Source organism: Lolium rigidum, chromosome 1, assembly GCF_022539505.1.
Source record: "Lolium rigidum isolate FL_2022 chromosome 1, APGP_CSIRO_Lrig_0.1, whole genome shotgun sequence".
NCBI lineage: Eukaryota > Viridiplantae > Streptophyta > Magnoliopsida > Poales > Poaceae > Lolium > Lolium rigidum.
Window position 1 is genome coordinate 306,377,480 of NC_061508.1, and position 15,374 is coordinate 306,392,853.

The 15,374-nt window shown below is 44.3% G+C and overlaps 1 protein-coding gene across 1 annotated transcript; it reads right to left on the reverse strand.

The window, feature by feature from the left end:
* Positions 1-4,282: 4,282 nt before the first annotated feature.
* Positions 4,283-11,639, reverse strand: LOC124661006 (type 2 DNA topoisomerase 6 subunit B-like). Its single transcript, XM_047198866.1, has 12 exons — positions 11,544-11,639; positions 10,653-10,764; positions 10,498-10,581; positions 10,130-10,156; positions 9,747-9,858; positions 9,589-9,670; positions 9,328-9,348; positions 8,025-8,218; positions 6,864-7,005; positions 6,361-6,554; positions 6,124-6,244; positions 4,283-4,582 (listed from the first exon to the last, which is right to left on the reverse strand). The coding sequence occupies exons 1-12, from the start codon at positions 11,637-11,639 to the stop codon at positions 4,283-4,285; spliced, it is 1,485 nt and encodes a 494-aa protein (XP_047054822.1).
* Between the last annotated feature and the right edge of the window lie 3,735 nt (positions 11,640-15,374).

The window sequence follows — 15,374 nt, forward strand, 5'->3', positions numbered from 1 at the left end:
GTCGGCTGGACACCATGCGAAGATTTTCCAGGTGCTCACGGAGGAACTCGACGAGCGCGCTTTCCTATGCGATATCCATGTCGTTTGCGATAGATGTCGTCTTTTTGGATCTCGTCTGATGAATCTGTACCTCTTTTGAATTTTTCTCGTACTCGAAAGTTGATTCTTTGTTTGGCCTTCCAACGTCCGGCGCACGTCGTAATCAGTCATGCTTTTTGACGCCAAGTACTCAGCCTTGCATCCCGAAAGTTTCGACAACCGGTGGAAATCCTTGTCGCATTTATCGGCTAAGGCAAAGCTTCCTTTAATCGTGATTGGTCCCTTTGGTCCAGGCAACCTCCACAATAAGTATGTATAGTGTGGCACTCGCCATAAATCTAGCATATGCTGGTCGTCCCAACAGTAGCGTGATATTGCGACGGAAAATCCACGACTTCAAACTCGAGCCTCTCGATTCTATAATTTTCTCGGGTCCCAAACCGAACGTCGAGATTGATCTTTCCCAATGGATAACTTGGTTTCTCCGGTGTGATGCCGTGGAACCTTGTGTCCGTTGGTTTCAAGTTTGCTAAGGATATGTTCATCTTCCTCAATGTATCCGCATACATAAGGTTTAAGCTGCTGCCGCCGTCTATGAACACTCGAGAGACATCAAATCCCGCGATAACCGCCGGCGAATAAGTGCCGACCGCCCCGGTCGAGGAACTTGCCGCGGATGATCTGCTATTGTGAAGCCGATATCTTGTCCTGACCAATTAAGGTACTCAACTGTTGGTGGAGGCATTTTCTCTGCCATAAACACCTGTCGTGAGATTACTTTCTGAGCTCTATTAGATGGCCTTCCTTTCTGAATCATCGACACTGCTCCGTTGGAGTTAGGGTCAACATAAGGTGGTGGTGGAGGTGCTGCCGCTATTCTGAGCTGATGCCGATTGTCGTCTGTAATCGCGGGAGGAGGCGGCAAGTGAATCTCGCTTCTGGGTTCTCGAGGATTTCTTTGTGCTGCCCGCGCATTAGCGTTCTCTGCATACCGCAACATTGCTTGAAAATTTCGACAATCTTTCTGCAAGTGCCCTGACTGTCTTTTACCGTTGCTGTCGAGGAAAAAATGCATCTGGCACGGTCCATTCATCATCTCCTCAGGGGAGACAAAAGGTCTTGGGAACCTAGGCCCGCTATTTTGCCTGTTGCGTGAATCATCCCTGTTATCACCTCGCTGTTCACTGCTTCTTTGGTAATCATCTCTGTTGCTTCCTCCTGTGTTTGTCCGAAAACCTGCCGAAATTTGTCCTGGAGCGTCGTAATTCTGGTACTGCCGAGGAAATCTTCGCCTCGGTTGATAGTTTCGACCGCGGTCCTCCTCTGGGCGACCTGTGTCGTTTGTTGTGGACAGCGTCTTCTCCATCTGCCCATTTATTTGCTATCTCCATTAACGCGGATACTCGTCTTTGGATTGGTCCTTCCCAAGTCCTCGACAAAATCTCCACGCCCGACTCCCTGCGACAAACGCATCTATTGCTCTCTCGTCAGATATATTTTCTGCCGAATTTTTGATGATATTCCACCTCTGGATGTACTTCCTCATTGGCTCATCTGGCTTTTGTCGACACGCTCTCAACTCCTCTAACGACGCGGGTTTTTTGCACGTGGACCTGAAGTTCTTGACGAACACATCCTCGAAACTTTCCCAGCTGTCGATGGATCCTGGAGCGAGTTTCTTTATCCAAGATCGTGCGGCTCCACTCAAATGCACCCGGATGCTTTGCATGGCTGTTGCCCTAGTTCCTCCCGTCGCCTTCACCGTCTCTAGATAGTCGACTAGCCAGTCCTCTGGATCTTGAAGGCCGTCGAACTTCTTGAAATTATCGGGTAACTTGAATCCTGAGGGGACTCGAGTTTTCCGGACTCTCCTCGTGAAGCATGGCAAGCCACACATATCTTCGTCGGTCAGCTCCGGAGATTGCCGATGATCCCTTCTCGCTCGCCGCGCTCTGTCGACTCTTGCTTGTGCTGCTGTGTCTCTTGCTCCACTTGGTCCTTCAGGTGCTGCCGCTATTGCTGCTGCGGGTCGTGGACTATTTTGTCTTGCCGCTCCTTCGGGAGGCGTTGATACAAACGCTGTCCCCATAGCTCCAACTCCTGCTACCGCCATATTGTATAGTGTTTCCCTTGGATCACCTCGGAGGTGGTTTAGATGCAAGGATAAAAGCATGTGTCGCCATATACCCAGCCTCCGGTGTCTTAGGGATGATATTTCCTCTTGTATCTATCGACATAAAGGACATGTCGAGGTTTTGGACCAAGTGCTCTCTTTCTTGCTTCGGGTATATGTTGCAGCCTTGATCTTGCTCTGTTCCGCGCCTCCCGGTGGCTATCACCCGTAGTTCTAGATTGTCGACTTAGATCTGCCCTTCTCCTGCTGGATGCAGAAGCTGCCTCCTTCCTCCTGTTCAATTCAGCTTGTCCGTTTTTCCAATCCCTGGCAGCTCGTGCGAGCCTATATTGATATGCTTGCAATTCTTCTGGTGTGGCTGTGGTAGCCATTGGTTCTGTGCCGTTCATAGCTCTTGCGGCTCTGTCCCACGCTGCTTGTGAAAGTTGAACTCTATCTCGCGGCTCTGGCCCGACGTATTTGTTGCCCGTGCCTTGCCGCAGATTGGAGGGATCGACGTATGGATTTCCCGCGATCGTCGAAAGCCTCGGATGTCTCCTCTTGATCTTCAATGGCGTAAATCTGATGATACTTTGTACTCAGATCTACGTTGGGTTTGGTGACATCATCGTTGAGATTGATGAGGACCTTGCCCACTGTGAGAGATTTGTCGATAAAGTCGTAACTGTCGACATCGCTTGAGCCATCGCTTATATATGAGTCCGCAGATGACTCAAACGACATGTCGTTGAAGATCTTGGCGAGTTTCTCTCTTGTTCTCGGTGCCGACGTAACGTGTCGCCGAGGTTTCTTCTTCTCCTGACTCGGTTGACGATGCATAGCTTGAAAAATCTGAATCGACCACCGACGATCCCGACGAAATCGGAATCTCGACACGATACGATCCTTCCTTCTCGACGCGAAAGTGAAACCTTCCGAACGTCATCTCCATGGGCTCCGCCACATACGCATATGCATCCAAACGGGAGGGTGGGTGAGGAACAAAATCGACAAGACCATCAGCCGATCTGTTTACCTCGATCCATTGTGTTGCTTGCGGTTGACGATGTCGAAGATCTTGAGCGTGCCATCGAGATCAGCTCCTTACGCCTCTAGTTCCCACGGACGGCGCCAATTGACAAGGTATCAACTTGTCAATGCCTATGTATTGTAGGCTAGGGTTTAGTTGGAAGTAGAGGGTAAGTAGATCTCGAAGGTTTCAGCCGAAAAGTACTCGACGATTATGAAAACTAAGGTTTGCGTACAATGATTCGATTGATTCTTCGTCCCTCGACTCCCCCTTTATATAGGAGGTGGAGCCGAGGGATTCGTGCTATACAAGTTTACGCAGTCCGGGACGGTTTCTAACTCATCCCGCCAGATTACAAACAACACTTCCTATTACAACTCTATCTTTCCTTAGTAAATCTTGGGCTCCCGAATCTTCTTATTCTTCGGGTATTGGGCCTCCAGTAAACCCCGGGTACCATCTTCGGCAGGCCCATTTGGGATGCCTATGTCAACTCCCTCGAGCTCTATTCTCTGACTTCAGATCCAGTCTTCATGTCGATGCTCTCCCCGGTTCAGACTGCGGGGGCGTGTTGGAGAGCACCGTACGGCAACCATCTAATGTATGTAATTTAGGAAATATACCAAAATCGGTTCCTAACCGACTCAACCTGTAGCTCAAGAATATCCCTTGTACATGACTATATATATGAATCAATGAGAGGAGGAGGTGCACGCATTGTGCAGCCAAACATAAACTTGTAATGTAAGGATTGCATGTATATTAGACTAATCACGAAGTAGCCTCTCATTGTGTTGAAATTGGGAATTTCTCAAAATTTATCCCTCATAAACTTGTTCTTCAAGACCGCCAAAAGGATTTGCGAAGATGATATCAAATAAAATAAATTAAGACAGAGTTGTGTGCCTCTTCTAAAACTTTCGTTTGCCTATTTAAACATCTAAATCTGAGTTCTTATGGGACCAAAATGTCTAATTTACATAACAGAAAATAATGAACATTGTATACATATAAGAACATACGTGAATATATGTAGTTTTTATCCAGAAATAAAGGTAGGGCAGCTGCCCCATCTTGCCCTAAGGGGAGCTCCGCCCCTGCTAGTAATCGGAAACCATATCCTCATCTCCATCTTCCTCATCCAGCTGTTCGCTATCTTCATCCAACTTCTCGCACTCGAACAGATAAGGCGTGCTCTCCACAACATTCTCCTTGGTGTCGTTCATCTCGATGATACTGGCCATCTTGTCGCTGAAGCAGGATCTGACCGCCCCTTCAGAGATGTCTTGGTCGGAGCCCAGCCCGAGAAGCGTGAAGCATTCATCTTGGAACTCTTGGTCATTGGATGACAAGATTAGACCGGCGATCGATTCTGCAAGGTCAGGAACATATTCGCGGATCTGGAATGATATAATCAGCAGCTCATGTTACTGGTCATCAGATAAGGTAGCGGAAGCAACAATAATTTACCAGACAATTCACGCATTTTTAAGGCCATGCCAGGTTGCCAGTTGCAAGGTGCAACCAACCAAAGCTCTAACTGTGGCCTGGTAAGAGCTAATAACAACACTAATGTACATACTAGAAAAGTTGTATCATGTAACCAGGGATGGAGCTAGGAAATTCATACTACGGGGCCAATCAAACAAACAACCCATGTGAGAGTTACTAGCAATATTCACACATTTTCAAGGTCATGCCTGGTTGGCAATTGCAAGGTGGAAGCAACCAAAGCTCTAAGACTGCTCATAGTGGGAGTAACATAGCTAGTAACATCACACATCTCAAGCCATTTTGGTGACATGGCATGCGAATAAATGAAGAAAGAGATTGAGGTGGTAACTAGCTATGTTACCATAACATCACACACCCCAAAGCAAAATGAGTCTACAACATAATTAATGACACAATGCATGACACCACATATAAGTTACTACCCACTATGAAGGTAGTAACTAGACTAGTAACATGACATATGTTACTAGTCTAAGTTACTCCCCACTATGAGCAGCCTAACTGTGTCCTGGTAATAATTACTAGCAATAGCAGTGGACATACTAGGAAGGTGTAGCCTGTAACCAGGGACGGAGCTAGGAAATTTGCACTGTGGGGCCAATCAAACACGACCCATGTGTGAGGTAGGTACTCTCGGGGCCATACAACATATGTTAGTTTAATTCCAGGTGACATCTTGGGGATTTTGCCTTTTTTAACCACAGGGAGAGCGATGGCCCTGCTTGCCCATTAGCAAGATAAACAAAACTAGCATTCACTATTTGTTTGGCAGATAAATGCAGTAACATAATTACGAAGAAAAGTAAAGTTAGCTGCCACCAATGTTTCAGCTGTGTCCCGATGATAACTACAAACAAGAGTATACAGGGTATACAAGATGAACCAGACTTGTGTTTACTCTTCGTTTCACGGACAATGGCAGTGGTAATGAAGGATAGCGAGGTTATTTGAAAATGGAGTTAAAAATAATCGCAGCACTATTTCACAAACCTACACGGTCTGCTTAATACTATGACAAATGAAAGTGTAGTGCTAAAGTTATGGACAGGGTGTTATAGTACTGTACCAGGGTAGCCTTATAACTGGAATGGAAAATGTCAGAAAACGTCAGCACAGCTCATGATATTTCTGTTTTCCAGGCCAGGTGACATATGAATATGTAATGCTTATTAAGTACCTTGTTTCTATCAGAAACTCCTAACAGTAATGTCAGTTGGGGTTGTTTTCACTGTTATTTGCACAGAATAAGACAATTTGCACCTGAGTCTATCTGAATATCTGATGGCAGTACTGCATCAGCTCTCATCCAACTAACAATAATATTTCTTCAGTTAAAAATTATAACAGACTGAAAATACATGAGGATTGAAGACCACACAAATATGTTAGTTAAGAGAAAACATGTAGTAATAGGTAAGGCACATACTTTCTTTCCATGACAACTGAGAAAGTCTCCTGCATGATCTTCTTTCAAGCGACACAATGCAGACTTAAGTGCCTTCCTCACAAGATATTTATCTGGTTCAGATCTCTGCCATTCTTGCACTGTAGCTAAAGCAAGTCAAGGATACCAGGAAAAAAACACTAGGGAAAACCCGATAGAGAATATCCACGGCAAACAATCACTAGAAAAGAATGTATGAATGGAACGGAAACCGGATATACTCCATGGTAAGTGTGAATGGCAATATCAACACGAGCAAATGTCAGGTTATCCCACTGAAGCACAGCATTTCCTTCATCATCCATGAAACCTCCTTTTAGCTTGAAACCGTAGCTTTGCCAGTCCATGCTCATGAGAACATTGAAGAATGACTGTGATATGGGACAGGGTATGAAGTCTTCAAAATACAAAACCTACAATTAGGCATTTCACCATCCATCACTCCATCAGAAACAATGAGGCTCAGCTGGATCATGCTATCACCATACAAACTGATATGTCATGATGTTTAACTTCTGGTAAGCTCACTCAGTAAGTAAAATGAAAGTATGTAACTGTAAAATCAGGCTGCGAACGGGATTTTCTGACTTAGCCCAGCCTGGCTTTGGGTCATTGGCAGGCGGGTCCCGCATCTGATAGGCCCCATGTGCCAGTGACTCAGTGTCAGGGGCAGGGGCAAAGTCAGAAAATCCATGCCCGTAACAGAAAGGTTTGGTGTAAACCTGAGAGGATGAACAGTTAACCATCCAACAAGTCAAATCAGTTGCTGTATGTGCAATCATTATGACAACTTCGACAAGTAACCCTTTATCTCTTCTTCTGTCTACAATCTTGGCTGATCCAGTTCCAACCTTCAGACGATCTCTGAAACGAGAATCAGAAAGCAGAAGGATAGATTACAGATTATGTCTGATATGTCAGAACAGTTATCTGAAGAATTCATGATAATAAATGTGCTAACCATGCAAATGGTTGAACATAGTGAAACATAGTAGGCAACAGCAAGGTTAGTAATTAGGAACTAAGTACATGCATAACCCAGAAGCTGAAGCCTGAAAGTGATCGAGGTTGGCTGGCAGGAAATGAGTGTAATAGTCCAGCCCAGCGCTAGATGTTGTTGGCCAACATAAACAGTTTTTTTCTCACGGTTTGCTAGCTCGTTTAACTCAAGAAAATTATAATGCCTAAATCAGTAAATATAGCTCAAGCGAAAGTTGTAACAACTTCAGCTGTAAAAAAACATGATGCGTTCAACAGGAAATATTTTTGACACAGACATCTAAGAATCAATGACTGCAAGATAATTTTCAGCATTGATTCTTCACTAATTTTCCCTTTCTCTACCTGACACTGGAAAAACAATGTAAATGAACAAGAATCTACTCCAGTTAAGAGAAACATTTAAGTATTTAACTGAGTTTTCTCGAACTATAAGTGAGAACAGATCAAGTTATCTACTTAACAGGGTGAATAACCTATGAAATCTGATAGAAGGCAAAATACAATTCCCCAGGGATATCATTCCATCCAAATGCAAGTTCAAGGGAAAAAAACTTAAAGATGAATTCTAATGATAAACCAGTACCATTGAAAGTTAGAATCTTGAAGATAAAAAAAATATATATATTAGTTAGGAAGTACGAAAATGGATGAAAGGAGTCCTAAAGTTAGTAGAAAAAGAATATCACTGTTGCAGGCTCTTTTCAGGAGCCAATGCAGCATAAAATTAGCACAATCCTTATCTAGTTGACTTTAGGTAATAGTAAGCCAGCTTCAAAACAAATATCATGGAACACATGTGAGCAATTTAGGCAAAACCATGTTAGAAGCCCAACTGAAAATACGTAAAGCAGCCACATCAAATTGAGCAATTAATGATTTACCTATTCATACAGCATGCATCACACTTTTCACAAGTGTTTCCATGTGAGAGGGCGTAATCTTTAAGGCCAGAAACTAGCCGCTCAATATTTGGTGTGGCAATAGAAAGATAGGCATCATCAGAATCATGTGGCAGACAAACATTTCTTGATCCAGCAGTTCCTGTTTGCTCCACGGTGAGCTCAATTGCTAAGTCCTGAGTAGATACAACATAACACAACCAAACACACACACAAGAGGTCAGGCTAAGAAGAAAAAAAGGAAGCAAGAACAGAAATATACTACAATTTTATGCCTACTTGATGTTCAACAACAAAAACTGAACATATTTGTAAATAAGTTAATATGACCGGTTATTGAACATCATCATCAACATTTTAAAATTGCAGCATCTGAAGACATCACATATGCTTATATACTAATACGCTTATTGTTCTATTAAATGAGAAGGAATATTCTTGAATTGTTTGTTTGGAATTGCTGCTGGTGCGATGGCATAAGCATATGTCTATTGAATCAGCAGGAATATCAGTTTCTATGGGATAATCAGTAAGAATCTACATATTTTAGCAGCCTAACAGATACTACATATTATGAAAGCAAGAATACTAATATACACATGTTAGAAATCTCTTTGCGATCAATCCATATTTAATTTATTCTGACTTGTCATACCAATATCGAAGATATGTGAAATTTGGCAATGTATCCACATATTTTCATCAGAAGGATGTCAAGAATGTTTTAACAAAATACATCCATATCAACCTCCTAATGCTAGGGTTCTGAGTTTTCTTTTTTTCACTGTATCATATAGACTGATGAGCACCACATTGATAACTGTAATTTCAGCCAAATAAAGCTACAAAAGCACACGTATATGCATCTGGATTTGCATATCATGTACAAAGAGATCAGCCTCCATGTAAATGGCACAAAATTATGTCATGCACCATGTACAAAATTATAATACAATTTAAACATTGGACTTTACAAAGTTCAAATATCATTAATCAAAGCAATGTAAGTACCATTATTCTTTTAACAAGAAAGACTAACCCTTAATTAGGGTGCCCATGATAAACAGCATTGTTACTGCTAATATATCAACGTATTATGCATAGTTGTCGTGATGTGTAGGCACCGACAATTCCGAGTTGAGAGTGCAATGACTTAAGATTTAAGGGTTTAATGGAAGTAGAAAACTGAGATGTGATTATGAGATGCGGGAGAAGAATAGTGCCAGGAAAATCATATTAGATCTTAAGATTACATGTTGTGATATAGCAGTTCAGAAATACTCACAGCTGCTCTTAGCACAAATATCTGCATAGGATAATAATGAAAAGGGTCAGAAAGTACATGAGCCATCAACACAGAAATAAATGCTTAACCACATTAAGCCAATGGTTATGTTATAGCTGAGTTACTTTCTCCAGAAAGTTTCTGTTGTAAATCATCAATAGGAATTCAGTAATGACAGGGGTTACAAACCACAACCTGTTTGCTAAGGTTGAGCATAAATGTGGTGATAAAAGAGAAACATATATGCGTAGCAATACAGACCTTACGTACAAAGCCAGTCAGCCATAATATGAATTCATCAAGGTCAGCTTCATTTGAAAGACAAATGCATACTTCAGTTCCACTGCACAATAAAGGCATATATAATTCAAGTAAACCCACTATACGATGGTGGTGTCAACTGACAAGAGATGACCTGCCTGAAAGTTGCATTATTCTTGTTTGTGGTCGCCAGTTTGCTGAATCTTGCACTTGAAGATGCTTCTTCTTGAAGATTGAATTGATAATGATAAATAGCTTTGTCATTGATTCCTATGTAAGGAAACAAGGCAAGAAACCATCAACAGCCTTCCTGAAATCACAATATCATAAGCCAAATATAAAGCTTTTCTTTGGCAAAATATTTCTATGCTCCTTCTTCCATTCTCTTTGAACGTCGTTTCCGAATGTGTGCAACAAACATTTGAAGACTCCGACCACGAATGTACACAAAGAAACTGAGGTTCTACCATACAGCGGGAGATGGTATATAACAAAAATGAAACAATTAATAATGCAATACATGGAGGAAACACAAGCATACCAGTAGTCGTGATTAAGAGGGTGCCATCTGCAGATAAGAAAAGCTGTTTCAGACAGAAAGTTGGATGTAGAAATGTTTTCAAGACTAAATCAGATGGATATCTAAAGCAAGTAATGCTGCTGCATCGCAGATGGATATCTACGGCTGGCAACCTCATTTCAACGGTGATGATATTGTCAAATGTTGATGGCATGATTAATTACCTGATCATCTCCAGAACTCTCGTGTATGCTGTAACAGGCTATAGCTGAAGATGGGACCAGGGAGGCAACTTACTTACAGGCATTGTTTCTGACTAGGGACATTTCTAATACGCCGAGCTTGGATCATGAAATAAAAATTATGTGCAGGAGCAGATAATCACATACCCCATTTCTCCACGGGGGTCTCACGCGCCAGGGCATCTAGCTCCAGGAATTCCTCCAGCTTGCTCCCAACTCCAGTGTCGGAAACTGCATCGGTTCACACAATTGAGGACCAGACCAACTGTAATCAGGAGGAAAGAAGAGTGCCGCTGCGTTACCGGAGACGCGCAGGGGCGAGGAGGCGGCGGGGTCCGAGGGGCTCCTGAGGGAGACCGTGAGCCGGCACGGCGACTCCGACATCCGGCACCGCTGCACCGCCCAGTAAATCAACTGAAACGGAGACGCGAAACGAACTGTGAGGAGGAGGGGCGGGGCACGGGGAGAGGGGGGTAGATGATGCTTACGGAATGGAGAAGCTTCCGGTGGGGAGAGGAGGAGACGGAATGGAGGCGACGGGGAGGGTGGCGGCCGTTCTCGGGGACCCGCCGGCGAGGGGTTTGTGATGGTGCGTTGCTGTTTAGGAGCGGAAGCCGGTGGTTGAGGTGTGAGGTTTTGGCCGTAGGTGCGCGAATCGCGAAACAATGGCGGCCGCCGCTCGCCGGACCGCCGTCGACGTTCGCTTCGGCGCACAGCTCTCCGCCGCTTCAAGTTAGAGCATCTCCAACACGCGCTATACAGGTCGTCCCGCAAAAAAACGGCCGGTATGCACGCGGGAGGAATTCACGTGCTCCAGCACGCACGACTGCAATTTTTTTTTTTTCGGATGCGCGGTGTTTTGCACAATCCGGAGCACCATATGTGACGCGTGGGCTACAGCGCGCGGCATCGCTCGTCCACGCGTGAAAAAACTCCCGCGCTGAATCTTCCCCTTCCGCCTCGCCGCCCGCCCGCGCAATCCCTCGGCTCCGCGCGGCCGCCGGCGCAATCCCGACGATGGACGGGTCCTCCGGAAAACCGGCGACCCCTCCCTACTCCGTCACGCCCTCCGCCGCCGCCGCCGCATCCGCAGCGCCGCCGTCCACAACAAACCCTAGCAGTGGCGGCGACGCCGGCAACGCAACGGCTGCTGCTCGTGCGCTGTTCATTCCGCCGCGCGGGGCGCTGCACACAGGCGCCGCCGCGGCGCAGATCAGAGCCGTGCAGGCCGCCGGCAACGCGCGGGCGGCGCCGAGGAGGAAGGTGCCGTCGAACAAACGTCCGCACATCGCTGCTGCCTCCGTCGCGCCGCCGAAGAAACCGAAGGCGCCCACCTCCCGCCGGCCGCAGCCTCCGCCACCTCCTCCACCGACGAACCAGACGCCGCCAGCGCCTCCGTCCGGCAACCCCGCGGGCGCACATACGGTGCATGATGAAATGCCCGAGAGGTAACAAAACACTACTTTTCATCCAAATTTTAGTTTGGATGCATACATAGCCGGAGAATAATGAATTTAATTGCAATGTAGAGTCGATGATGACACATTCATGGAGCAAATGAATGTTGGATCTTCGTTCATGCATGATGAGACCGTTGAGGGATATGAGGAATATGAGGATGTAGATGAGGAAGGAGAAGGGTTGATCGAACCTCGCCATCCCGGTCGGTCGGCGAACTACACCATAGCGGAGGACAAGTTGCTTTGCAAGACGTGGTTGACAATTGGAATGGATCCAACAACCGATACCGATCAAACAAGAGAAACATATTGGGTGAGGATGACGGAGTACTTCAACACACACAACACAAGTGGAAACGAGCGAACCATGCGCTCACTTCGGTCCCGTTGGTCCGGCATCAACACCGATTGCCAAAAATGGGTGGGCGTGCAAGCCAACGTCGATGTTCTTAATCCAAGTGGCACAAATGAGAATAATGGGGTAAGCCATTCTACTACTATGTTGACCATATGGCTCATACGTGAAGAATACGGTTGTAGTTCATTAGCTCATCTATTCTCTTTTGCTTGCTTTGTAGAACTTTATGGCTCAAGGATTGATTAGGGATGTGGGAAACAAGAACAAGAAAGGCAACAAGATTCTTGGCAAGCCATTCACCTTGCATCATTGCTATGAAGTGCTAGGGAATGAAGAGAAGTGGAAGACCAGCGGCAAGTTGGATGCGGCAACTATGGCGGCCAATGCTACCGGTGATGCAACAATCATCGATTATGATGATTCAAGTGATGAAGGCAAGAAGAGAAGCTCCACTCCTCACTCGGTGAACAATGGGCGGAGGAATGTGCTTGGTAGGAAGACCGCCAAATATTTGAAGGGAAAGAAGGCCGATGATGATGACATTGCAATGGCTATGGAAAGGATTGCAAATGCACGGTTGCAAGCAAATGAAGCTAGGAAGATGGCAAGAAACTTGGATAAAGAGGCTATGGATGCTATTTGTCATATGCAAATTGTGTGTTCCACTTTGTCCATTTGAACCATATGTCGTGTGTCGTTGTTGAACTATGGCATATTGTGTGTCGTTCTTGAACTATGTGATGTGTGTTGCACTTTGTGTCCATTTATTCATGATTTACATGTGAGTGTTTGATCTAGTGAGATGCATAGTAGTATAGAAAGTTATTTCCGCGCCAGCGCGCGCTGTATTTTGGCGCGCTCGGCGGAGGTCCATTTTTACCGCTCGTGCAGGCGCTGTATTTTAGCGCGTCCGGCGGGGCAAAAATCGGTCCAGTACGCGCCATGCGTTTACCGCGCGGCAAAACGGACATATAGCGCGCCAACTTTTACAGCGCCTGCTGGAGATGCTCTTAGGATCTCAGTCAAAAATGGGATCACTCGTGTTACACGGTTCACAAACCTAGCTAAGCACAGTTGAATTTAGCACAGTTTGAAGTCACTTGCATATAGATGCATATAGATGCAAACTAGTATTTTAAAAATCGCAGATAAAAACCACAGTATTCTAGTATGTCAAAGACGTGTAGAGTCTGTCTTTGTCTTGCAAAAAAATGCAGAGTATGTTTTGTTTTCAGAATAAAGGTGGCCAAACTTTTGGGGAAGATTTCGCAGGATTATAAGATGGTCAAGTAAGCAACAAAAATGAACAACAATGGACCACGTACAAAACTAGTATCAAGCAAACGCTTTCCTTTTTTGGCATGACCATAAAAAAAATTAGACCGCGAAGAGAAGGCGAAAAAGCGCCGCCGAAGCAGCATGAGCAGGCTTCTATTGCTACGCAACAACAGAGCAGGAGCGTGATGTCTACGCACGCTTCCATTCCTGTAGACAGTGTTGGGCCTCCAAAAGCAGAGGTTTGTAGAACAGCAGCAAGTTTACCTTAAGTGAATCACCCAAGGTTTATCGAACTCAGGGAGGTAGAGGTCAAAGATATCCCTCTCAAGCAACCCTGCAATTAAGATACAAGAAGTCTCTTGTGTCCCCAACACACCTAATACACTTGTCAGATGTATAGGTGCACTAGTTCGGCGAAAAGATAGTAAGATGCAACTGATATGGATGAATATGAGTGGTAATACAGAACATGAAGAAAAAGCCAATGAACTATTTCAGGCATACAAACAGAGGCTTGGGGTCACTGAATCACATTCTATGAGATGTAATCTGCAAGAGCTCTTTGATCCTTTGCCAGGGCTGCATGGCATTTCCTCACCTTTCACTAAGGAAGAGATAGATAATGTTATTTAAAAAATACCAATTGACAAAGCACCAGGTCCGGATGGTTTCAATGGATGTTTTATTAAAACTTGTTGGGAAATTGTAGCACCTGAATTCTACAGCTTATGTCAAGAATTTGCTGAAGGAAATGCCTTTCTGGACAGTATTAACACCTCACTGATAACCTTGATTCCGAAGAAGCAAGCTCCAACTTCAGTAAATGACTACAAACCCATTTCTTTGTTAAATTCTTCTATCAAGCTGCTCACAAAGCTCTTGGCCGACAGATTACAGCAGTGGATATTAAAATTGGTCAGTAAGAATCAGTATGGCTTTATTCAGGGAAGAACCATTCAAGATTGTTTGGCTTGGGCGTTTGAATTCCGTCATCAATGTCAATCATCTAAAAGAGAGATCGTCATTCTCAAACTAGATTTCGAAAAAGCTTTTGATATGATTGAGCACGACACAATTCTGGATATTCTAAAACATATGGGCTTTGATGACATGTGGCTTAGATGGATCAAATGTATTCTATCCTCTGGACATTCCTCAATTCTACTAAATGGAGTAGCAGGTAAAGAATTTCATTGCAAGCGAGGGGTGAGACAAGGTGGCCCACTATCACCTCTTTTATTTGTAGCTGCTGCTGAATTGCTGCAAGTTGTTATTAACAAAGAATTAAGAGATGGCAGATTGTCACTGCCAATGCCATGTGGAGACAGTTTCCCGATTATACAATACGTTGACGACACAATTCTGGTAATGCAAGCGAATCCAGTTGAAGTAGCCCATCTGAAGAATGTGCTCATTGCTTATGCGGCGTCTACTGGTTTAAAAATAAACTTTCAAAAATCAAAGCTTGTGCCACTAAATATTTCAGACCAGAGAGCCTTGGAACTTGCTAATATTTTTGGATGTACAGTGGCATCTATGCCATTCACTTATCTGGGTCTCCCTATGGGCACTACTAAACCCACAGTGAATGAAATGCTCCCGTTGGTAGACAGAATTGAAAGAAGAGTGTCAAGCACAACTCTCCTAATGTCTCATGCTGGCAAATTGACATATGTTAATGCAATCCTTACGTCTATTGCAAATTACACAATGTGTATTATTGAAATAAATCCAAAGATTCTGAATCATATTGAAAAGATAAGAAGAAGAGTGGTTTGGAGTAAGAAGACAGATGATGGTGAGAAGTGTCTTTCTTTGGCTGCCTGGGATATGGTGTGCAAACCAAAAAATAAAGGGGGTCTGGGTGTACTCAATATGAAAATCCAAAATCAAGGGCTTCTTCTGAAATTCTTAGATAAGTTTTATAA